At 37.9% G+C, this 26,056-nt stretch overlaps 1 protein-coding gene across 1 annotated transcript in view; it reads left to right on the top strand.

Moving 5' to 3' along the window:
* ZWILCH (zwilch kinetochore protein) overlaps positions 1-26,056 on the top strand; it is a 37,353-nt gene that overhangs the window by 332 nt on the left and 10,965 nt on the right. Inside the window, exons 2-14 of the mRNA XM_061181992.1 lie at positions 2,932-2,983; positions 6,138-6,233; positions 9,100-9,218; positions 12,060-12,259; positions 12,786-12,856; positions 13,542-13,697; positions 14,989-15,060; positions 19,092-19,185; positions 19,698-19,751; positions 20,411-20,512; positions 21,041-21,120; positions 22,500-22,656; positions 23,170-23,198. Coding sequence (XP_061037975.1) covers positions 2,932-2,983; positions 6,138-6,233; positions 9,100-9,218; positions 12,060-12,259; positions 12,786-12,856; positions 13,542-13,697; positions 14,989-15,060; positions 19,092-19,185; positions 19,698-19,751; positions 20,411-20,512; positions 21,041-21,120; positions 22,500-22,656; positions 23,170-23,198 — 1,282 coding nt within the window. The remainder of the gene's footprint in view (positions 1-2,931; positions 2,984-6,137; positions 6,234-9,099; positions 9,219-12,059; positions 12,260-12,785; positions 12,857-13,541; positions 13,698-14,988; positions 15,061-19,091; positions 19,186-19,697; positions 19,752-20,410; positions 20,513-21,040; positions 21,121-22,499; positions 22,657-23,169; positions 23,199-26,056) is intronic.

Genomic DNA, 26,056 nt, shown 5'->3' with positions numbered 1-26,056 from the left:
CAAGTTTTCCAAGAGGCGCATTATTCACTCTGATAATGCACACAACTTGTGATATGTTAGGGGCACCTACCAGGATAGAGAAAACTAGATGTTGACCTTTTCACCTGTTTAAAGCCTGGCTGGCGTGAAACGTGTTGTTATAGTCTATTCAAGATAGTTATATGAGCAACAGTTATAATGATAACGTGATGATGTGTCGGTTCTTTAAAGCACCTTTGTTTCACAGTGCTCTAAGACTTCGTTTTATTCGTATAGTGAATACTAGTACTAAAGGGGATTCCATCCAGTTCTGTATCCAACATAAAAATCTAATCCAGTAGTTCTCAAATTTGAGCATGAATCAGTATCACCTGGCAGGTTGCCAAAACAGATTGCTGGGCCCCCTTCCAGGGTTTCTCATTTAGTAGGTCTGGGGGTGGGGCTAAAGAATTTCCCTTTCTAACCAATTTCAGGTGAAACAGATGCTGCGGTCCTGACACCACACTTTGATAACTGTTGTAATCTAACCCCTTCTTTTCTAAATGCCATACTTTTTCATTATTTGTCTTCATTGCTTTTATTTCCTGCTTACAAAAGTGGTAATGCTTGTCAGTTTTTTCAACATTATAGAAAGATCACTAGCTTTTTCTTTCTTTTTTTTTTTTAAACAATGTCTTGGATAGCTTTCAGTATGAGAGTCTATACATCTCATTGTTTTTAATGGTTATATAATACTTCATTGTATGGCTGTTTTATGTTTATTTAACCAGTCCCTTGTTGATACAACTTTATTTAGACCTTTTGCATTTTCTAATTATTTCATAGGTGTTAGTCTTTCTCCCCACTTGTAAGCACCAATAGTCTCTCTTACTTCTCTTGAATCCCTCACAATGCCTTTGTAGCCACCTGCCTACTGGAAATTTCCAAATGAGACCTCAAACTCAACATCTGTGAAACTGAATTCATCTATTCCCCACAACCTGACATTCTCCTGAATTCTGTCTATGAGTTAAGAGTTCCAAGTACAAGACTGTCACTTGGTCCTCTTCCACTGCCACCCACCGCTGTCCCATCTAGTCAGTCACCAGGTGCCCTTGTTCTCCCTCCATCCCTACTGCTTTTGTTCACCATCATCACTTTTTTGAAGTACTACAAGTTATTCACAGCTATTTTCCTGGCCTCCGAGTTTATAGCCTCCACATCAGGAGGTCAGGGAGATCTTTCTCATTTAAAATCTTGTAGTGAGCTCCTCTTGGCTTTCAGCATACAGTTCAAGCGCTCTAGCAAAACCTCTTCCTTTGTGCCTTGACAGCACCCCGCACTCCCCTCTGTTGGGACTCATCACCCTGTATTGCAATTGTTGGTTTGCTAGTTGGACTGCAGTCAAGACGATGAACCAGGGACTATGCATTTGTTTTATATCTTGGACATTTAGTAAGAATTGTTGACTAAATATTATGACATAGTATGAGTGTGTTTCATGTTTGGTAATTGCAATCATTGTTTCTTTTGTTGTAGTCATCCATTTACAATGCTTGGTGTCAGTCTATTTATCTCTTGTAAAAATAAAATACAGTGTGTGTGGGGGGGGAAAAAAAAAAAAAAAAAGAATTGTTGACTGAAAAAAAAACCAAAACCCAAAAGTTATGTTATTCGGGGACCTTACTGAGGACTACAGCCTGGGAATCAGCTTCTCAGATAGCTCCGAAGAACTGTTCCAAAGAGGTAAGGGAGTAGCCAGAATATATAGGAGTTTTTGCTGGGGGAATAAACAAACAAAAACAAAGCAAAAGAAAACAAAAAAGTAGTTGAACATCAAAAGTTCACTACTAATCACAAGAACAGACATCTCAAGTTAATGATTTTAGTGCTTTTCCATGTATGGGAAGATGTAAGAGTCTGGACTCATTGAAATTACTCCTTTGCTATGCATCTTAACTGTCTAGGGCCAGTAGCCTGTTTTTCTGCATCCTGAATTCCCCTCAGGGTGCACCAGGGTGGCTTCAGTGGCTGATGGTTTTATGGCGGGCAGCATTCGATGTTTACCAGAACGGCAGGCAACTTTTTTGTCCACAGAGTGCCTGCCCATAATACACATACTGGTGAAGTGATTCTTGAATGATTGATTGAATAACATCCCTGAGTTATGCATACATAGAAGTTAAACTTCTTTAAGAATAAGTCACAATCTTGTCCAAAATGTGAGACATAGTTTTTATTTCAGTGAGTTATAGAGTGGATCAAACAATAAATGGTATCCTGAAACCATTCTGTTGGGTTCCTTTAGGACTCTAAAGATTCTTTTCTCTTTCAGAGTGTAGATCAGGCTGATGTGCATTTTGGTATGTTAATGGTTAATGGTTTACATGCTTTGGGATCAACTTTCTTGAATAAAATGATAATTATGAAGTATCTTAGAGTTTTGTGCTTACATTTTAAAAAGGAAATGCTTTAGCATTATCAAATTTACTAATTTTTTAGTGACAGCTCATGAAAACAGGGAGGATAGACGCTTCCATTTTAGCAATAGAAATCCAAGGCCTGGGCCCCTTAAATAACTTCTCTCCATGGTTACCCGCTGATTCAGTGGCAGGTCAGAATCCAGTCATTTTTACTTCTGAAAAGTCGTGTAGTAACTTACATTTTAATAGTAATTGGTACTGTGTTTTAAAAGTTACAAGAGTAGAGGTAGGCAACCTAATTTCCTGCTGCCTCTGAGAAGCAGTAGTACCCACTTTGGGGCAGCTGTCTATTAATCTCTATCACATCTCTTTTTTTTCCTTGTTAACCTAATACTCTTTTTCTGCTTTTTTCTCCCTTCTCAACTATGCCTTAGGACTGCCATGAATACTTTGCATTTTGCTTTTCTCTTGGAGAAAGTAATGACTAACTCCTGAGTTTAAATGACAGAATACTATAGCTCTATTTTTCACATGTGGTTCTGCATTTCAGGGAATTTGATGAAGAAAAGAAAGGAATCTGTAAAGATCCATTTATCTATGAGGTATGAACATTTTATTTGCTTTTTAAACAACTCAATCATCCTAAAATTTTGAGTTTTTAAAAGTTGAGTTTACTGAAGTTAATTTACATAGACTAAATTTTACCCTTTTAGAATACAGTTCTATGAATTTTTACAAATGCATTTAGTCGTATAACAACCCCCATAATCAAGAACATTGCTATCACCTCCAAAAAATCCCCTCATGTCCCTTTATAGTCAACCGTTTCCTCTGTTCCCTGGCAACTACTAATCTGTTTTATATCTCTGTTTTCTGTCTTCTGTATTGCCTTTTCCAGAATGTCGTATAAATAAAACCGTACAGTTTGTAGCCTTTTGGGTCAGGCTTCTCTCAATGAGTATGTAATGCATTTGAGATTCAACTGTGTTGTTGTGTGTATCAGTAGTTCATTCCTTTTTATTGTTGAGTAGTATTCCACTGTTTCGCCAGTTGATGGACACTTGGATTGTTTCCAGTTTTTGATAATTATGAATAAAGCTGCTATAAACATTCATGAATTTATTAAGTTTAAGCATCTAATATATGCCAAGTGTTCCATAGGTAAACTCCCCATAGAACTTAATCCCTTAAAACAATTAGCAAACTAAAATTTATATTCTAAAAGACGAGCTGAGGAGAAATAGTCATAAATGATAAGGGCTAATATCCATGTGTGTAAAATATATAAAAAGCTCTTAAAATCAATAAGGAAAAAAGACAATCATAATAGAAGAATAGGCAAAGGATACAAATAAGTAACCACAGAAAGAAAAATACAAATACTGTTGACCCTTGAACAACAAAGGGGTTAAGGGTGCTGGCCCTCTACAGTCAAAAATCTGAGTATAACTTTATAGTGGACTCTCCCTATATGTGGTTCCTCCATATCCGAGGTTCTACATCTGTGGATTCAACCGACAGTGGGTCATGTAGTACTATAGTGTTTACTGTTGAAAAAAATTTGTGTATAAGTGGACCCACACAGTTAAAACCTGTGTTCTTCAATGGCCAACTGTATAGTTATCTCTTACTATCTGAATTCTCACTAACCAAACTCAAAAATCAAGTATATCCAAGTAAATGTATTATTAATCCCTCCCTATCTGAATTATTACCAGTTGGTACCTATATTAGTTTCCTACGGCTGCTGTAACAATGTACTACACATTAGTTTTCTTAAAACATGAGAAATGTATTCTCTCACAGTTCTGAGGACTAGGAGTCTGAAATCAAGGTGTCAGCAGGGCTGTGTTCCAGCTGAAGGCTCTATGAAAGGATCCTTCCTTGCCTCCTCCTAGCTTCTGGTAGTTTCCAACAATCCTTGGTGTTTCCTGGCTTGTTGAAACACCTGCCTTTGTCAGCACATGGCATTCTCCCTGTGTGTCTGTGTCTCTAAATCTCTCTCTCCTTGTAAATATACCAGTCATTGGATTTAGGGCCACCCCCCCAACCTAGTTAATCTTCATCTTAATTTGATTACATTTGCAAAGATCCTATTTCCAAATAAGGTCACGTTCAGAGGAACCAGAGGTTAGGACTTCAACTTATCTTTTGGGGGGACATAATTCTACCCACAACAGTATTTGATCAAGAACTTAGATCAGAATAACAAAGCATCCTTTGCTCTCTGAACTTGGTATCTAAATGCTTCAATATCCAAACTAAGAAATAGGTTCAAATAGTGAGAGATATTTGTCAATAATTAGAATATTAGAGGCTGTTCACTCTCATTAGTGATCAAATAAATGAAAATTAAAGCAATAACAAGATAAAGGTAAAAATAAACAATGAAAATAATGTGTTGACCTAAGTGATGGGAATGCATATATGTGGGTATGACATATTTGAAAGGCAATTTGACAATATCAATGTGATTTTAGATATTCATCTTAAAGTACTTAAAGGATGTCCATTATCAGTTGTTTGTTATGGCATATTACTTGAAAATACCCAAATGTTGAATAATATGGAATTATGTGATGGTAGATCCATGGTACTAGACAGCCTAAGAACATTTAATGGCATGGAAAGAAGTTCATGATATGAAACCATTAGAATGTTTATTTTTTAAGCAAAATCCTATTGAGTTATCAAAATAACAGATATATTTCTATTATTTTATTTATTTATTTATTATTTATTTATTTTGGCTGAGTTGGGTCTTTGTTGCTGCACGCAGGGTTTCTCTAATTGCGGCGAGCGTGGGCTACTCCTTGTTGCAGTGCGTGGGCTTCTCACTGTGGTGGTTTCTCTTGTTGCGGAGCACGGGCTCTAGGCACGCAAGCTTCAGTAGTTGTGGCACATGGGCTCAGTAGTTGTGGCTTGCAGGCTTAGGTGCTCTGCGGCCTGTGGGATCTTCCCCGACCAGGGATCGAACCTGTGTCCCCTACATTGGCAGGCAGATTCTTAACCACTGCACCACCAGGGAAGTCCCGATATGTTTCTCTTTAAATAGATTTATTTATATGTCTGGAAAAAGATCAGGCAAAATATACACCAAAAAGACTAATAAAGTAGTGACTGCTCTGGCTAGTAGAATTATAGATGAGTTTAAAAAAATCTCTTTTAGCTACCTGTTTTCAAACTTTTCTACAATAAATGTTTATTGCAATTGGAATGAAGAAATATGCAATTCCCATAAACTGATAAAGTTCTAAATTCCATAGTACAATCAGAAAATAAGATAATATTTAGTAAAGACCTAATTTTATGGTTCATAACAGTAAATCCAATATGATTAGGGGAAGAGGATGTCAGTGTGATCCTAATCAAAAGGTCTTACCAGGCAGGGTGCTCTTTAGGTGGGCCTTAAAGCACATAGATAACAGATATAAGAGCTAGAATTTTTTTTTTTTTTGGCCATGCCACAGCTTGCAGGGATCTTAGTTCTCCGACCAGGGATTGAACCCGCACCCTCGGCAGTGAAAGTGCAGAGTCCTAACCACTCGACCTCCAGAGAATTCCCCAGCTAGATTTTCTCAACATGAAAAACAACATGGGCAAAGAATAAATGAAATTATATTTTGAAAACATTACATCTTGTTCAAATTCTCTTTTCCAGTTACTTGCATAGAGCTGGTCTTTATGTGTTTAAATATTTGTACATATATATGTGTGTATCTATAACATTGCTGGACCATAATCTGTTTTTAATAGGCTGATGTTCAAGTGCAGTTGATCAGCAAAGGCCAACCAAACCCTTTGAAAAATATTCGAAATGAAAATGACACAGTATTCATCGTGGAAAAAGTGGTAAGTAGTGCTTGGGCTTTGTGGTTAATTCTTAACAGCCAAATTTGGTTTCTTGTGGATAATCTCAAATGTACACATTTTCTCAAATGTACACATTTTCTTATCAGCATGTTAGTGACAGTGGATTCTAATATCTTTTAGTAGTAAGTACAGTGCTGTCCAATAGAGAGATAATGTGAACCACATACGTAATTAAAAATTTTCTGGTAGCCTCATTGCAAAAAAAAGGTAATTAATTTTCATACTGTAAAATTGACTTTTTCTTTTGTTGTTCAGTTGTGTGAATTAACACATGTCTACAATCTGGTAATCACCATCATAATCAGAACACAAAACAGTTCCATCACCCCAAAAAACTCCCTCGTGCTATCCCTTTAAAATCATTCCCTCTATAAAATGGATAACTAATAAGAACCTGCTGTATAAAAAAATAAAGTAAAATTCAGAAATTCAAAAAAAAAAAATCATTCCCTCTTCTCCCTCACTGTAGCTTTATCTCCTTAAGAATGTCATGAATGGAATCATACAAAAGTGTGTAACCTTTTGAGTCTGGCTTCTTTCACTCAGTGTAATAATGCCTTTGAGGTTCATTCAAGTTGTGTGTATATTAATGGTTCATTTCTTTTAACTGCTGAGTAGTATTCTGTGGTATGGATGTACCACAGTTTCTTTACCCATTCATCCTTTGAAGGACATTTGGGTTGTTTTCAGTCTTCAACGATCACTAATAGAGCTACTATAATCATTTTTATACAGAATTTTATGTGAGCACAGTTTTCTTTAAATGGGTAGGAGTGGGATTGCTGGGTCTGAAATTATGTTTAATAATGCTTTTATTTAATCTAATTTATCTAATGTTATCATTTCAATACCTAATTCATATAAAAATCATTAATGAGATTTTAAGTTCTTTTTTCCATACTACATCTTCAAAATCTGGTATGTATTTTACACTTAAATCTCAATTTGATCTGGCCACATTTCAGGTGCTCAAAAGCCACATGTGGCTGGTGGGTGGCTACTGTTTTGAACAGCACAGCATAAGTAGCTATGACTCATGAATTTCTACTTTAATTTTTGCTTGTTAAATGTAACAAGAGGGGACTTCTTATTTTTTGCATCACTTTATAATTACAGCCTTACACCTTTGTGGGTTTTTTTTTTTTTTTTCCTCTTTTTTTTTTTTGAATTTTTGAATTTTATTTTATTTATTGTTCTTATTAGTTATCTGTTTTATACATATTAGTGTATACATGTCAATCCCAATCTCCCAATTCATCCCACTCCCCCAACCCCTGCAGCTTTCCCCGCTTGGTGTCCATATGTGTGTTCTCTACATGTGCGTCTCTAGTTCTGCCCTGCACACCGCGCCTTTGTGTTTGAAGTTCGGGAACTGTTTTGGCAGAGCAGTAACAGTGATGTTAACTGAGTGCTGATAATGCTGTCACATTACACAGTTGCTTTGGGGCCAGGACCCATTCTTGGGTATATTGTTTCCTGAAGTAGATAGGAACAGGATCTAATAGGGGAAAGTGGATGTTCCTTTAGAAGGAATATCTCTGTCTGCTTTAGGGCCCACATGCTGTCTGGACCGGGATTGAGATGAATGAACAGAGAGCTCTTTATTTTAAATACACACAGAAACTTCTTTCTGACGAGGGGACCTATTTATTTGTCTTTTGTATTAATGATGCTTATCAGTGGTGGACAGATGCTTGGAAAATAATAATAGGTGAATTATGTGGTTGAATTTAGACTTTTCCCATAGAAGGGAAAATGTTTGTTGAGCAAAACCTGAAAAAATGAAGATGGTCGGATGAAGATGGGTTATCTGGGAAAAGGTAAAGATGAGCAGAGGGGTTTGTGGAAATTGGTTGGGATACTAGTGAGGATGCAGCTTGGAGTTGTGAGGAGTTACCTGGCATTTTTGGATGGGGAACAATTAAAATGGGCTTTATTTCTACAAAGATCAGTAGAGCTTAAAGCATGAGTTTTAGGTAGATGGATATTGAAAAGTAGAACGGAAGGAAAAATGACATTTCTTGGATACTTCTAGGAACTACTTGGAAACCCAGGCCTGGAAGGGAATAAAATCTGGAATCTGGCAGAAGACATTCAAAGTTGAGGAAACATCTAGGTCAGATACCTATTAAGTATTTACTGCTAGAAGAGCTTAGTGGATAAGAACTTGAGTTTTGAAGTCAGACTACCTAGATTCAAATGTTAGATTTGCCGCTCAGCAGCTGTGTTATTCTAGGCAAGCTATTCAGCCATTCACTAGCTCAGTTTTCTGGTCAATAAAACAGGGTTAATAATAGTATCTATCACAGGGTTTTTATGAAAAATGAAAGAAAGCTTGGAACAGTACTGGTACATAGTACATGCTCAGGAAATGTTAATTCATAAAATTATTGTTATTATTGGCAGAACTGAGCTATTTAACTACTTAAACACATGGATATCAGAAACACAAATGAGAGCTGATAGCCCTAAGAAGAATAGACTTAAGGAGTAAGGGCTGTGAACCTTCAAGTTTGTGGAGTGACAAAATCAGGGAGTCTTCCATGGGTTTCCCTTGGTGTTTGTACATCATTTTGTACATGGTAGAGCACTTCCTTTTCTGATGATATCAGATACTTCCTTTATCAGTAGCAACTTAGATCAATATCTTTATAGGACAGTGGAAATGCTTCTGATGGTGAGATTTATTGGTACCAAATTGGTTTGTACCTATGATTCTTGTCATAACCCAATCATTTTTTGCTTAAGCGTTTAGAAATCAGTACGTTATGTTCTAGCATAGTGAAGAGTTGACCGCTACCTTAAGTGTTCTTTTACCTGGTTAAATAATTAAACACTTTTAAAGCTTTTAGAAAAGGAAGAAACAAGTCATGTTGAAGAACTACAGTCTGAAGAAACTGCTATTTCTGATTTCTCTACTGGTGAAAATGTTGGACCACTTGCTTTACCAGTTGGGAGAGCCAGGTAAGTTTTTTCTTAGTGTAGGGGTGGAGGGTAAGATTTAAATAGAAGTGTTCTTATAAACATTGGGAAAAAAATATGTATCTAGCTAGATCCCTCCCTCCCTCCTTTCGCCTCCCCCTTGATGTGTATACTCAGTTCTCTAAGGATAGCTCTACTTGACTGTTCTTGACTGTCCCATAGGTATCCCAAGCCTAACTCAGACGACTGCGGTGATCTTCCCTTTCTCCATTCACCTATACTGTTTACTGTTGTTGCTTTGTTTTCCTTATTTCCTTATTTCTAATCTGGTTCCTCGCCAATCTTTTTTCCTCACTGCTGCCAGAGTGATCTTTATAAAATGAAAGCCTGATTGTATTGCTTCCCTGCTTAAAAATCCTTCAGTGGTTCTTTTGCCTCATGATAAAATCCAGATTCCTTATGAGTGACACATAGGAGCCTTCAGCATCCAATCCAGTGGTCCGCCATGAGGGGTGCCATACTCAGCAGGCAATTGGAAATATGCAGGGATACTTTTTGATTGTCACAGTGATTCAGGGGAGCTTTTGGCCTGGGCCATGGATGGTAAATGTCCTGCAATGCATGGGGCTCTCCTGTCCAACGAGGAATGATCGCACCCAGATGCCAGTAGTGCCCCTGTTAGAAACCCTACCGCCTCTGTCTGCTTTGCCAGTTTCACTACCCACCCCCCCACCATATGACTTTCTGTCTGCCCGGCCTCCCTCAACTCCAAAACCAAGAAGTCTTTGCTGTCAAGGAGTCCTGGAGGATCTGGTTATATATATAACAATATTAGAGAATAAGGACCATAATAACAATATTCACAAAGTGACTTTCCTTCATGGTGGGGTTTTTTGGTTTTGTTTTGTTTTGCTGTGTAGAAGCTTTTAAAATCTTGTGTAATTAATTAGTCTTTTCTTTCATGGCTTCTTGATTTTAAGTCATGTTTGGCCTTTTTTTCTTTTCTGTCCCACAACTTGAACTTTATTTATTTGCATTGTTTTCTCCAGCCAGTGTTTGTTTGGATTTATCCATAGGCTTATCATTTCTTTGCTCTCCATTTCTTCTTGCATTTCAGACCTTCCTTCTGGGATTATTGTATTTCTTTTTTGAAGTACAATCCCTTAGAAATGCCTTTTCTGAACATCTGTTGGTAATAAATTTAGTTTTCATCTCTTTGAAAAAAAATTTTAAGCCATATTTTAAGTAACTTTTAATTCTGATACACTCAAATTTACAGAAAAATTAAAAGAATAGTTCAGGAACTTCTGTGTAGCCTTAACCAGATTCACCAATTATTTACATTTTGCTGTCTCTGCTTGGTGATTCTGTCGCTTATTCCTCCTCCTCTGCTTCTCCTACTCCTGCCCACTCCCGCATCTATATAACAAACACGTATCACACACACACATTTTTTTAAATGAAATATTAACAGTATGTTGGAGACATCATGCTCCTTTACCCCTAAATACTTCACTATGTATTTCCTAAGATCTAGTACATTCTCTTATATAACCACAGAACAGTCATCAAAATCTGGAAATTTAACATTGTTAGAATATTACCATCTAATCCATAGACTATATTCAAATTTCCTTAAGTGTTCCATGACTAATGACCTCAAGCATCTTTTCATATATTTATTGGCTTCTACTTTCTCCCACCCCCCAGGTTTACTGAGATATAATTGACATATTCTGTTATTTCTTTTGCTTAATCTCACAGCCTACTTCCACTCCCAATGACCCTCTATCCCTGCCATATTGAAGTCCCTGCTTGTAGTAACTACACTTTGTCACTTTTTTTTTTTTGGTCACTTCTCGGTCTGCCTCGTGTGCCCTGCTCCCACTTCTTCACTTGGTGAAACTTTTATGTATTTTGCCACTTAATTTCCAGATTTTTGTTTCTGGGATTCTGTGATATTGTGATGTATAATAAGAAACATATTTTGTCTTCGTCCGCTGTTCCTGGCACCCAGCTCCTGAAACCTTTGGAATTTCCTAGGTGTGGAGAACTATAAAGGTGTCTTTTGTTATGTTAATGAGGTGACTTTTGGACCCCACCCCAGGTAACCTAAGAATGGGGGCTGCTTGCCAGGGGAACCAAGCATGTGACTGGAGGGTTGGAACTTTGAGTCCCACCCAACCTCTGGTGGGGAGAGGGGCTGGCGGTTAAGTTCAGTCACCAGTGGCCAGTGATTTAATCAATTGTGACTATGTAATGAAACCTCCATAAAAACCCCAAAGGAGAGGGTTTGGAGAGCTTCTGGGTTGGTGAACACATGGAGGTGCTGGGAGAGTGGCTTGCTAGGAGAGGCTGTGGAAGCTCTGTGCCCTTTTCCTCATACTTTTCCCTTCGCACCTCTTCCATCTGGCTGTTTCTGAGTTCTACCCTTTTATAATAAACTGGTAATCTAGCAAGTAAAATGTTTCTCTGAGTTCTGTGAGCAGCTCTAGCAAGTTAATCTAACCCAAGGAGGGGGTTGTTGGGACCTGCGATCTATAGACACACAGATGACAACCTTGACTTGGAATTTGGCAGTTGGAAGTTGGGGGGAGGCAGTCTTGTAGGACTGAGGCTTTAACCTGTGGGAGCTGATGCTATCTTTGGGTAGATAGTGTCAGAATTGAGTTGAATTGTAGGATACCCAGCTGGTGTCAGAGAATTGCTTGGTGTACGGAAAAACCCCACACATTGGAATTGGGTATAAAATCTTAGATGGTGATCAGAAGTGGGGTCAGAGTCAGAATCGTAGCCACTGTTCATGATATCTTTGGAAAAGAAAACTTTTGACTGATTGACAGTCTCTACGTCTAATTTATTCTTCCTACTGTTGTTTCCAAGGCAGTTAATTGGACTTTACACCATGGCTCACAATCCTAATATGACCCATTTGAAGATTAATCGGCCAGTTACTGCCCTTCCTGCCCTTTGGGTAAGGTGTGATGGTTCAGATCCTGAAGGTACCTGTTGGCTGGGAGCTGAGCTTATCATAACCAATAACATCATCACAGGAATTGTCTTGTGCATGGTCACCTGTAAAGGTGAGAGCTCACTTCTCTTACTTTTGTGGGAGGGTGTGTATATATTTATTTGTATAGTTATTGCTTTGTGGTTTTTACTGAAACTTGATATTGTTAAGAGAGAAGTGCACACAGTGGAACTTGTGTTAGCCGCCACGAATCTACTGTAGTGTGTAACTTGCAGCTTGTAGGAGATAGTCCAGAAGCAGATCTCCAGAAGTCCGAACAGGAGTTTATGGCTGTTTTATTTGGGTTTCATTTCATTTATATGTGTGTATTTTTGGAAATTTTCATTGGAGGATAAAAATGTTGACTATAATTCCAATTTCATAGTGGGCCTTTAATTATACTTTTGATAGTATTATTGACCTCTGTTCCACTTTCCTTCTTTTAAAAACATTTCATCTGTGATTTAAAATTTAATTTCAACAATTATTAGTGTTAAGTTGTGATACCCTCAGAATTTGAGGGCTTGTAATTTTCTAGCTCTAATGATGTAATTTTGAATTGTACCTGTAAAGTTTTTTCTTTCTTTCATGTCCTATAGCTGATAAAAATTATTCTGTAAATCTTGAAGATCTCAAAAATTCACACAAGAAAAGACATCACTTGTCTACTGTAAGTATTTCTCTTCTTTTCATATTATTTTCTTCAAACTGCTAACAATCTGCCTTCCTAGTGTAAAGGTTTTTTCACTCCTAATATGACTAGATATTTTTCTGTAGTATCAAAATGTTTATTTTCATATCAACTAATGACTGAAAATATATGCCTTGCCTTTTAGCTAATCTTTGTGATGACAAAGAATTGTCTTATTTTTCCATTTGGGATAAAAGCGTGGCACTTTTTTTTAAAAAAAAAAACAAATTTTATTTATTTATTTTATAAATTTATTTATTTATTTACTTATTTATTTTTGGCTGCGTTGGGTCTTTGTTGCTGTGCACGGGCTTTCTCTAGTTGTGGCGAGCAGGGGTTACTCTTCGTTGCGGTTCGCAGCCTTCTCATTGTGGTGGCTTCTCTTGTTGTGGAGCACGGGCTCTAGGGCTTGCGGGCTTCAGTAGTTGTGGAATGTGGGCTCTAGTTGTGGTGCGTGGGCTTAGTTGCTCTGCGGCATATGGTATCGTCCCGGACCAGGGCTTGATCCCGTGTCCCCTGCATTGGCAGGTGGATTCTTAACCACTGTACCACCAGGGAAGTCCTCAACACTTTTTCTTTTGGGAAAAGAGTCAAAGTCATTTTGATAATGGGCCTTTGGCCTTGTGAAAGCACAGCTAATGGTCTGCTGGATGCACTCTTTCAGTTAACAGCCAGCGGCTTTGCCCAGTATGAGCTCTTTAAGTCCACTGCCTTGGATGATACAGTTGCTGCCTCACAAACTACAATCACTTTGGATGTTTCCTGGAGTCCTGTGGATGAGATTCTTCAAATCCCTCCACTCTCTTCAACTGCAACTCTGGTAGGAGCAAACCCTTCTTTCTGTTGAGTTTATTACTCAGTGTGGATTTACTTTGAACTTGCCTGTTGCTAGTGCTCCATGCTTCCAGCCCAGCCCCAGGCTCAGCTCTCCCTGGGCAGCTCTGAAAGGCTCAGCTTGCCCCTCAAGTCTCACCAGAGCAGCCAGTGGAGGTTTTGCCAGGTGATCTGATCTATCAGTTATCCACAGTGCTGCAATTATGATTAATAAAGTCTCTTGAGTGGCGACTCAAACGGAATCATCACAGTGACTTATAGTCTCTGCTGTTCTTAAAAGAGTGCAGATATTGGCAACACATCAAGAATCATTATTCTATTCAGACCTTTCACCCTATATTTACATTTCTAGAATCTCTCTCAAGAAATTAATCAGAATTGGTAACAAAAATACATGGACAAAGGTATTCAATGCAGTCACATAGCTGTGTTTAGAAAATACTAAAAACAAAACCTGAATAGTCAGTAGGAAAATGATTTAAATAGATTTTCATGGTGAAATAGTGTATATATTTTTTTTAAATCATGATTTAAAGTATCTTTAATAATGAGAGAAAATGCTTATTATTAAGGGGAAAAAAAAAAGACCCAAAAAGTACAAAATTATATGTACAGTAGGATCTCAACTGTGGTTTTTAAAAATGTGTACACGAAGGCCTGGATAGTGTTACAAGTGGTTTCCTCCGGGTGGTGGCTCATGGATAATTATATTTCTAGCGCTTTTCTTTTACTGCAATAGGAATTTACATACTGGCATTTACTATTTTCTTCTCTTTCAAACCACCCCCCCACCGCGTTTTTCTTTTAAGGTTTTAGGTTTATAAAACTTTGACCTCTAGCTACGACAGCACATTGTAGATTTAACAGTTAGAAGTCTAATGAGCATATTTATTGGGGGAGGGAGGGTGTTGTTCTTGGTGTGTGGTAATGCTAAGTTTGTCACCGAGTCTTGAGATGTATTTATTTATATTTTTACTCCTTGTCCTTTTGGAAATTCAGTGGGACGGAATAGGAGAGCATGTGTTCCATGTAGCTGCAGTTGTGGTATAGAGAGGGGTTCTGGTGGCCTGAATTTAGGGTACTGTATTGGGATGGGCGGGGTCTATGGTATCCCTGGGGAAGGTGTTCTAAATGCAGTATTGACCTACTTTTTCAATTCACTAGTGCTTTATGAAATATATTTTTAAATGTGTGGGTAGTTTGAAATGCAAATAACTGTGACCCTGATGCAGAGAAGATGGGATTACCAGTGAAAACTGACTCTGGGAACTTTTTAGAATATTAAGGTGGAATTGGGAGAGCCCAGAGGTCCTCTGAATCACCTTCACAGACAACTGAAATTTCTCCTTGTGAGTATCCTTCTGGAATTTGTAACTTGTATTAAATCTCATGTTTTCATTAAAATGTTTGCTAGTATCATTGTTATTTAGTTTCGTGTTCTTTAAAATTTGTTGCATATGTTATATGCTTGGCATTGGGGCAGCGTTACTGTGTGGTAATTGTCCTTGCAGTTAAAGGGAACATTCATCAGTTAGTAGTTAATGGGTAACAGTTCTTTTGCCTTTTCTACGAAGTATTTGAGTTTTATTCATATGATGGATTCCCCTCTTTCCAGGTGAGTCAGTTGCCAGTTAATTCCAAATGTGTGTATAATCTGCTTGTTACTAACTGGGATTTTGATTGATGCTGAAGATTAATGAGCATGTGTTTTTATGTTTCAGTAATTTAAGCTCCACTCTACAAATTCAATCTCAGGGGTGTGGGGGGGGCGCTCATTTTGTTTATTTATGTGTTTATTTATTTACTTTTGGCTGCGTCGGGTCTTAGTTGCGGCATGCGGCATCTTTCCTTATGGCTCCTCTCTAGTTGAGGTGGGCGGGCTTAGTTGCCCCGCGGCATGTGGGATCTTAGTTCATTGGAAGGCGGATTCTTAACCACTGGACCACCAGGGAAGTCCTGGTGGGGCGTTGGGGGGAGTCATTTTAATGCAGTAGAAATTCCAAATGTCTTAGCTTGGCGTACAAAGCCAGTTATATCCAGTCACTGCCCTACTTACTTCTTTTTTCTTTTTTTTTTTTTTAACAGCTTTATTGAGATAGAAATTACATCCCATAAAATTCACTCGTTTTAAGTATACAATTCAATAGTTTTTAGTATACTGACAAAGTTGTACAAGCATGACCATATTTAATTTTAGGGTATTTTCATCACCCCAAAAAGAAACCCCATACCCATTAGCAGAAACCTCCCACCCCTGCCAGCCCCTGGCAGCCACTAATCTACTTTCTGTAGTACTTTGTTCCTTTTTATTACTGAATAGCATTCCAGTGTGCATATGTACTACATTTTTATTTATCCATTCATCAGTTGATACATGTTTTGGTTGTTTCTACTTTTTGGCTATTTATGAATAATGCTGCCATGAATAGTCGTGTATAAGTTTTTATGTGACATATGTTTACACATCTCTTGGGTGGAGTTGCTGGGTCATATGGTAACTCTATGTTTAACCTTTTGAGGAACTGCCAAACTGTATCTTTTCCAAAGTGGCTGAATCATTTTACATTCCCACCAGCAGTGTATGAGGGTTCCATTTTCTCCATATCTTTGTCAATGCTTGATACTGTCTTTTTTATTGTTGTTACAGCCATCCTAGTGGGGGTGAAGTGGTATCTCATTATGGTTTGTTTATGGGGTTTTTTTGTTTTGTTTTTTGGGGCCGTGCCGCTAGGCATGCGGGATCTTAGTTCCCCAACTAGGGATTGAACTGGTGCCCCCTGCAGTGGAAGCATGGAGTCTTAACTACTGGACCGCCAGGGAAGTCCCTCATTATGGTTTTGATTTGCATTTCCATGATGGCTAATAACATTGAGCATCTTTTCGTGTTCTTACTGGCTCCTACTTATTTCTTTAACTTAATCTCACTCCCTACTTTGCCATACTGAGCTCCCTGCTTGTAGCAGCTCCAGTCCCGTCACACTGTCACTTTCTGGTGTGTGTGTGTGTGTGTGTGTTGTTCTGCCTAGTGTGCCCTTCTTCCACCTCTTTGCTGGGTTAGCTGTCTGTGACATCTTCACCTCAGATGATTGCCCTGATCCCCCAGAATAGCATATGCTGCCTGTTCTTCGTGCTGCCATAGAACCTTATGCACCCCCCTTGTCAGACGGTTTATCAAACAGTAATTTGTTTACTTCTCTGTGTCCCCTACTAGGCTTGAGTGCCAAGTACCCCATTGTGCCTTCAGCTTCTAGCACAGTACCAGGTGTTTTTCATACTTTTACCTCCTCTCATTATTTCCCCATTTGTAAAAAACTTGGTACTTTTTCTACCTTTCTCACCTTTCTTCTTTCTTGAGAGCTCCTCTTTCAGGACCCTTCCTGTGGGCTTCCGTCATACTTCTACCTTCCTGTCTCTGCCCTCCTTCCTCCACCCCGGCAGAGGGCTTATCCATTTAGTGATTTGACTAATGCCTTTACAAGGGAACTCCAGACTCCCATCTTTAAGCTGCTACCACTTCTGATCTTTCCCACTTGCATCAAATTAGTTCCCACTTGAGTAGAGGGCTCTTCCCTCCAATTCAGTATGTCCAAAATGAAACTTGAAATCTCCAGACTAGATCCCCTTAATAAGCCCCCCATTTATTTCTGTGATTTCATCATTCCTTCAGTTTCACAGGCTAGAAACCCTGTCTTTTACTTTAGTAAGAACTATCTCTAGTTACTGCCACAGCTAGAAGCTGCCACTCTACTGTGTGCCCAGCATGTGGTGCTAGATGGTTCGGTTATTTTGCCTGAGGTGTCAGCAACTGGTAAGTGGGAGAGCTGGTTTAAAACTCATTCGAATACGTGTCTGTCTGTCTGACTTGAAAGTCCATGCTTTGTTATAATCTCCCTTGGAAATTCACAGACTCTTAGATGTGCACGTGGCCATCGTCTCTCCAAGTTCAATCCCCTGTATTTTTATAAATAGGTAGGATTTTTTTCTTTTCTTCTATTCCTTATATATTTCTGTCTGTCTGTCTCCCTCTTTCTCTCGAATATACTGTTTGTTTTTTGTTTTTTTCGCTTTGAGGTATCTCACTGTGCCCATCTTAGTTAAAGCCCTTATTACCTCCCTTCTGGACCACTCTAATGATCCTTCATTGTTCTCAACAGGGACACACACTCTGGGCATCTTGGGCAGGATCATTCTTTGTGGTTTGGGACCATTGTACACATTGCAAGATGTGTAGCATCCTTGGCCCCCACCAAACTAAATGCTCAAAGCGCTCCTGTACACACAGTTACTGTGACGCCAAAATTTATCTTCACGTTTTTCCAAAGACTCCCTGGGGATGGAGGATGACCTCACTCCTATTGAGAAACACTGTACTTTCTTTTTTCCTTAGACTCTATCCTGAGTGTTTCTGACGGGAGAATTCTTAGCTGCTTGATCATGTCATTTTCCTGTCAAAAAATCAACAATGGCTGTTGTCTTCCAAATGAAATAAAAAATCTTTTTAAGTTTTAAGACCACTATTCCTGTCTAATCCCTATTCCTTGTACTCTTATTTGCCGCTGTTTCCTGGGTGTTTTCGCCACCCTTGGCAGAATCATCCCACCTTCTTCATCTTATCCCCTGCTCTGTAGCCAATGGTTCCTGCATTTGAGTTGAGCTAATGTTTCACATCGTTCCTCTGGCCATTCCAGCCTATCTTGACCTCGACCTCTTTCCTTAGTTCAGTTTAGATATTGTAGGTGTAGGCATACACATTCATGGTATTTTTATGTAAACTTCCACTGAGTCTCACATTTGTTGTTCCCCAGTTATTTCATCTGTATTATCGGTCCTTCTTAACCAAAATTAGAAGTGTCTTCAAGGCAGGCTCATAGGTCTTGAATCCTTTATAGCACCTATGCACACATAATGAGAGTTCAGAATACCATCTTTAGCATAAGACTGCTGGATATATGTCCTGGCACTGTCAGTTACTAACTGTGTGACCTTAAGCAAGTTAATTAACCTCTTAGTCTCAGTAAAATGGGAGTGCTAGTAGTATCTGCCTCATAGGGTTTTTGTGAGGATTAAATAACATACTGCATATGAAACATTTAGAACAGTTCCTGGCATCTCATTAAACATTGAAGAATTCAAGGTACTAGGAATTCCCCGGCAGTCCAGTGATTAGGACTCCACGCTCTCACTGCCGAGGGCCCGGGTTTGATCCCTGGTCAGAGAATTAAAATCCCACAAACCACGTGGTATGGCCAAGTAAAAAAGAAAAAAAAAAAAAGTATATATATATATGTACTAATATTATTACTAAATACATTTTACTGATTAAACTATATTTTTTGCTAACAAGTTTTTTGGGTTTTTTTTTTTTTTTAATCTCTCACAGGTTTTAGCTGATGGTTTGAGGACTGGTGTAACTGAGTGGCCTGAGTCTCTGGAAGCAAAATCTGCTGTTGAACTTGTGCAGGAATTTCTGAATGGTGTTTATTTTCCTAACTCATGCTTGTTTTTTGTTTATTTTTCTTAATTGGGAATTTATGCTTGCTATATTTAAATGTAAATTGTCTTTTTATGCTTGATATTCTTTTTGGTTGGGATATATCTAAAGCTATGAGGTCTGTCATGGTGAGAGGGACAGCTTCCATTCTGAATTGCTAACTGTAAAGGTCTCAGTGATTTTAAGAATTAATAATACTTATTTAATTTACATTTTATATACTGCAATCATATTTGAGATTGTAACCTTTGAGCACCTACCATGTGCTTGACATTGTGTGTCAGGGTCTTTCATTGTATCTTAGTTCATCTTTACACCCCTACCTAGTGGGTATCTATTTTGACCTCCATTGGAGAGTTAAGTAATTTGCTAAAATACCTGGTTATACTTCTACTATCCTCATTTGCCATTTGAAAATAGGATTAGGATGGAAATAATTTGGAATGAAGGAAAATAAATAAAATCCAGAGTTAATAAGCTTTTGCCACTTTCTAGACTTAAATAAGCTGGATGAATTTGGTGATTCTACGAAAAAAACCACAGAGGTAAGTAATTATTATCGGAAATGCACACTGAAAGAGCTTGTAAAATTTGGTTGTACTGTTGTCTTTCACGTCATACAATCTCAAATGGATCTGCTACAGCCAAGGTAGCATTTTGAGGGTAGTTTTTTGTTGGTCTTTAATGTCAGCACTAGTGATTATTTTCCTTGAGAACCGATGAATATTTTTAAAGAGAACTAGTACATATTTATTATTAATCACTTAACTACAGAGAAATGGAAATGAATATGTTACTATACTGTGGGGTGATATTATTGTAGTATATTAATATGTTATGAGATGGCATGTTAATATGCCACAGGTGGTACTATTAAATTGCACTTAATATGTTGTCATTTGACAAATAGGAAAATGGAGACAAAGGTAATTTAATTAAATAGTTTTCCATGGGAGGAAAGTTGAATGCTTGCTTTTAGGCATCAGAGTTTATAAACAATTTTAGAGGTCCCGTTTTTCACTGTCTATTTATTTGTATCTCCTCATTAGTGGATGAAATTGTAGAAGATGCATTCACGTCTCTCTTTGCATGTGTTCATGACCGCACCTTTTCTCAGAGCAGCATTTGAAAGCTTATTGGCCTTAAACTGTTGCACTTTTAAAAAAATAAACTGAGTATTCTCTGACACTCACTTCTTTTCCAGACAGTGAAACATGACTCTGCTGCAGTTGATCGGTCCATGGAGTGTCTTCTCACAGTACGGGGTGATCTCGATTTTGCTGAGCAGCTGTGGTGCAAAATGAGTAGTAGTAGGTGTCCATCAGAATTGTGAAATAAAATTTTTCCTGTTACTTCTTAGGTTTACTTTTAAGTCTTTTGAAAATAATACAGTGTGTACTGCTAGTCTTGTGTGGACATCTGGTTCCTGTTTTATCAAACTCATTTCTAATAATGCATTGGCACATTTTACTCGAGAATTTTCCTAAGACAAGGCAATTCGTAGAACCTGTTCTTTTCTCTTGCCGAAGTGTAAGACCTAGGTGGTTTTTATGCTGTATTTATATGAACCAAAACATATACCTTAGTGAAATTATAATTATTAGGAAAAGATATTCCATAATATTTTACTAAGTATGTTATTTTATGGCAATGGGTTTAATTTCTTTCTTTAAAAATGCTTTTTTTGGGGGCAGGGGGCTTTAATTTCTTTCCCCCTTCCCCATCCATAAAGTTCAGATACTTGTCTTTCACTTCATTTGTGTATCCTTAAAATGAATGACATATTTGATCTCCAGAAATAACCATGAAAGTAATGTTAGACTGACTTGCTTTCCAAGGTGTGATTTCTTATCAAGACTTGGTGAAGTGTTTCACGTTGATCATCCAGAGTCTACAGCGTGGTGATATACAGCCATGGGTAGGTTTAGTAGTGTGTGTGAGAACCTTTTCTCAGCAGCATAGCAAACTGGTTAAGGACATAAGCTCTGGAGCAGACTGCCTGAGTTTGAATTCTAGTTCTGCCACTTTCTAGCTGTGTAAACTTGGACAGGTTCCTTAATTCATGTGAAGCACTTAACACCTAGTTCATAGTTAAGTGCACAGTATTTGTAAGCTACTAATATTGTCGTTACTGTTGCTGTGAATGATTGTTCTCATATACTACTTATGAGAGTACAAATTGGAACACTCTCTAAAAAGCAATTATGATAATGTATTGAGATCCTCGAAATGTATCCATCCTAAGGCCATACACAGAAATACGTATCAAGATTTTATGTATCATGATAGTCATTACAGCCTCATTTACAGTAGCAAAAATTGTAAATGACCTGAATTTTCACTATTAATGGAATGCCTAAGTAAATAATGATATAGCCACATAATGGCACATGTAATAGTTGCGACAGATGATGTGGAGAAATGCTTACAATGTTCAGTAAAAAGAAAGAATTATACACTATTGTATAAAAAATATAAATTTTGGAGAGAAAAACCTGGAAACAAATACACTAAAATATGATAGTCACCTCTGGTGGTAGGGTTACAAATGAGTTTCTCCAACTGCATTATACATTTCTGTACTTCATGGATTTTCCATAATGAATTTGTGGTTTTATAATGAAGAAAAATCTAAGGTAAAAGCTAGAAACAAAAAGATTCTTCATCTAATAAGAATTATTTTAAATAACGCAACTGCCAATTCATGACAATAAGACAAAAACTTTCCTAGGTGTGAACGGAGATACACTCCAGAGCAGAAGCATGTAAACCCTACCCCTATTTGGCATTAGTCATTCTATGCATTTTAGTCTTGCCCATCGAATTTTTCTCTTGAGAGTTTCTCTGTTTGTGAGATATTTACAAGTATATCGCTACCATGTACAACAAGTGCAAAGTGAAAATAGTATTAAAAAAAAAAAAGAAAATGCAGAAGATTGTGTTGGAAATTAGAGATAACAGAAGGACAGTAATGAGAAAATGTCAAATATTTTAGGTATGTTTAAGATGTTTAATATTTGGAACACATGTTAGATCTATAAGTTCGCAGCTCTTCTTATTTTGCAAATGATCAAGTTAGTATGTTGGATAGTGTAGCCAATAAGGAGGTCTTGGAATGGCATTTTAGAAACTGATAGGTTTGTAACTTAGGGTCTTTTATTCAAATAATTTGTGTCAGGTGATGAAAAACGTAAGCTTATAAGTTTTAGCTTTTAGCTAATGCAGTTTGTTTCTCTTTTGCTTACTGGACTTTTTATATTTTTATTTGTGGCTTTATCAACTTTTCCCAATTTCTAGCTTCATAGTGGGAGTAACAGTTTACTAAGTAAGCTCATTCATCAGTCTTACCATGGAACCATGGACACGGTTTCTCTCAGTGGGATTGTTCCAGTTCAGATGCTTTTGGAAATTGGTTTGGATAAACTGAAGAAAGATTATATCTGTTTTTTCATAGGTAAGTCCATTTCCCAGCTCAAAAAATTAAAAGCTGCATCACAACAAATTAGAAGCTGCATAGGTATTCTCAGATTTTATCTTTGTACTTGTCCTAATTGTTTGTAGTCCTGGCTTTGCCCCTGGTTCACTGTGAGACAAGCACTCCCATTTTTTGAGCCTTAGTTTCCTGCTCGATAAAGATATTATATTAAAGATAACTATAGTTTTTGTTTGCCTTTAATTCAAATGTTTTGAGATTCTTTGAGGTTAATGCAGTAAATAAAAAACCCTTTTCATTTTAATACCCATTACTTGGTTGTTTTTTTTAGGGGCAAACTGTGATCATTTTTAGAATAAGTATTAATTTAATTATTTATGGTGTAATGTACTAGAAAATTTGGCTTTTTGTGAGAAACTGTTTAGCTTGAGCATTTCTTTTATATATGAACTATGAAACTTTTTTGTTAGGTTGCTTAATTTGTAATAGATAATACCTAAGGCTTATTTGCATATATGTGTTTTTTCTTGATAGGCCAAGAACTTGCATCTTTGAATCATTTGGTGAGTTTTTATTCTAAAGTTGGTTTTTCTTTATTCGGTCATTCTGCATACAGTTATTAAGTGTCTATTCTGTGCCAGCCTCTGTTCTGGGAAACAGATAAATTAAGACGGGCAATTACACTGTCTAATATGACAGACAAAAAGGTAGCCCATTCAATGTCACTTCTCATTCTTGATAAACGTATGATACTGACATAAAGTTGTATCCTGCTTATTAAACCAATGTACTCCCACAACTCTCATTTATCTAAAACGGTTAAGGAATGCTTTTCTTTGATAGGCCTTATACGGGAATATTTGCTTTATATTCTCTTGACCCATTTCTTTTACACGTGAAGGATTACCTTCCAAAGAATTTGTTATGTTCCTTAACATATTGATCAAAAGATGCTTCTGATATATGTGGAACCTAGAAAAATGGTACAGATGAACCGGTTTGCAGGGCAGAAATTGAGACACAGATGTAATGAACAAACGTATGGACACCAAGGGGGGAAAGCAGCGGAGGGTGGTGTTGTGATGAATTGGGAGATTGGGATTGACATGTATACACTGATGTGTATAAAATAGATGACTAATAAGAACCTGCTGTATAAAAAATAAATTAAATTAAAAAAAAAAAGATGCTTCTGGGTTTCAGGGTCATGATTATGAACTTTTTTATTTTCCTAGTGTCTTGATTTAGAAAGTTAAGGAGATTAAAGAGCATCCATAAGGACCCTTGACATTTGTTTTAAGATTCTTTTAGAAAATGGATCTTCAAATGACATCTGGTCTCTTATAAAAATGCAAGATAGGAAAACTCTAGCTTTATCTATTATGCAAAGTAAGACTCAGCTGGATTCTTTTGAGGTTAATTTTTGCTATTCAGAGTTCAAACATTTTTTAAGGGTGTGTATTTTTAGTGGAAACTTTTAATACATTTTTTTATACTTAGAAAAGTAATAACATTTTGAAAATTAGAATATAATGCAAATACACCCTTAATCTCAGCACTCAAATATGAGTACCCTTATTTTTATGAATTCCCCTCAAGTCATTTAATATGCCTGTTTTTTAAAATATGGTTTGACTCCAGACTTTTGACACAATAGTTCTTAAACTTTGAGAATCTCCTAGAAGGCTTGTTAAAATGCTAATTCCTGGGCCCCAGGGACTCAGTAGGTCTAGGGGCTCTGGAATATGTCTTTTTTTTGGCCGCACTGCACAGCTTGTGGGATCTCAGTTCCCCGACCAGGGATTGAACCTGGGCCACGGCAGTGAAAGCCCAGAATCCTAACCACTAGGCCACCAGGGAACTCCCTGGAATATGTCATTTTAAACAAACCATCTCCATCTCCAGATGATTCTGATGCAGGTGGTTTGCAGATATATTAGTTTTCTATTGCTGCCATAACAAATTACCACACATTTAGTGTCTTAAAGCAACACACACAAATGTATTACTCTGTAGTTCTCTAGTTCGGAAGTCTAGTCTGGGTCTCACTAGGTTAAAATTAGGGTGTTGGCAGGCTGTGTTCCTGTCTGGAGCCTGCCTGTAGGGGAGGATCCATTCCCTGCTCATTTGAGTTATTAGCAGAATTCAATTCCTCATAATTATAGGACAGAGGTAACTTTTTCTTGCTGGCTATAAACTGAGGACTGTTCCCAGCTTCCAAGGGCCAACCCATACCTTGGCTCCTGGCCCCCTTCTTCCATCTCCAAAGGCAGCTATAATGGGTCAAGTCCTTCTCATGCTGTGTCTCTGCCTCCCTCATCCAGTTTTAAGGGTTCATATGATTAGATTGGGCTCACCTGCATAATCCAGGATACTTTCCCAATTTTAAGGTCAAATGACTTTATACATCTGCAACCTTAATTCCTTTTGCCATAAATGTAACATATTCACAGGTTCTGGGATTAGGACATGAACATCTTTTGGGGGTGGTTTTCTGCCTGTCACAGCAGGCCACACCTTGAGAAGCCCTCACTAGGCTGTACTGCCTCCAAGTGATCAGTAACATCAGGCTCTGTCACCTCTTCTCTGTGCAGGGTCTTGGGGACAGACCGAGGTAGACCAGGCGGGGTTGTAGCACGGGCAGAGAGAAAGGGGAAAGGCAATCTGGGTCTGTTCCTTTGTGAAAAAGACCTGGGTGGGCCACTTCCAGAGCTGTCAGGGGACCACAGGGAATATGGGTGGCAGGTGTGGGGAACGTTGTAATCTGTAGCCTGTGGTGAGTGGGGCTGCTTTGGGGTACTCTCTGCCTGGGACCATGCCTATTTTCCTACTTGTGTTATTTTCACATTTTGGAATAACCTGTGTAAGACAATTAATATGTCCCTATATTTTGGATTTAATTATAAATGATTTTGCATTAAATTAGTTTATCACATTTTGCGTAGCTTCCTTTAAACTGTAATTTAGGATTACCCATGGATCTCTCCTACTCCCTTGCCATTACCTCCACTCAATTAAAAGATGACCATAACTTTTCCCTTACTGTATTAGTTTTCAGTCGCCACCTAACAAAATTTAGAAGCTTAAATGAACACAAATGGATTATCTCACAGTTTCCAGGAGTTGGGAGTTGGGCACATTTTACCTGCGTCCTCTACTCAGGGTTTCACAAGGCTGAAATCAAGGTGTCATCTGGAGGCTTGATGAGGGAAAGATCCACTTTCAAGTTCCCTCGCTTATTGTTGGCAGAATTCATTTACTTGTGACCCTTTGATGAAGGTCCCCATTTTCTTGCTAGCTGTTGGCCCAGTACTGGCCTCAGGTCCTAGAGGTTACTTGCGGGTTCTTACCATGAGGCCTTCTCCACAACGTGGCAGTTTGTTTCTTCAAAGCCAGCAGGAGAGCATCTCTAATGCTTCAA

Source organism: Eubalaena glacialis, chromosome 2 (genome assembly GCF_028564815.1).
Source record: "Eubalaena glacialis isolate mEubGla1 chromosome 2, mEubGla1.1.hap2.+ XY, whole genome shotgun sequence".
NCBI classification, from domain to species: Eukaryota; Metazoa; Chordata; class Mammalia; order Artiodactyla; family Balaenidae; genus Eubalaena; species Eubalaena glacialis.
This window is presented reverse-complemented; position numbering and strand designations above follow the sequence as displayed.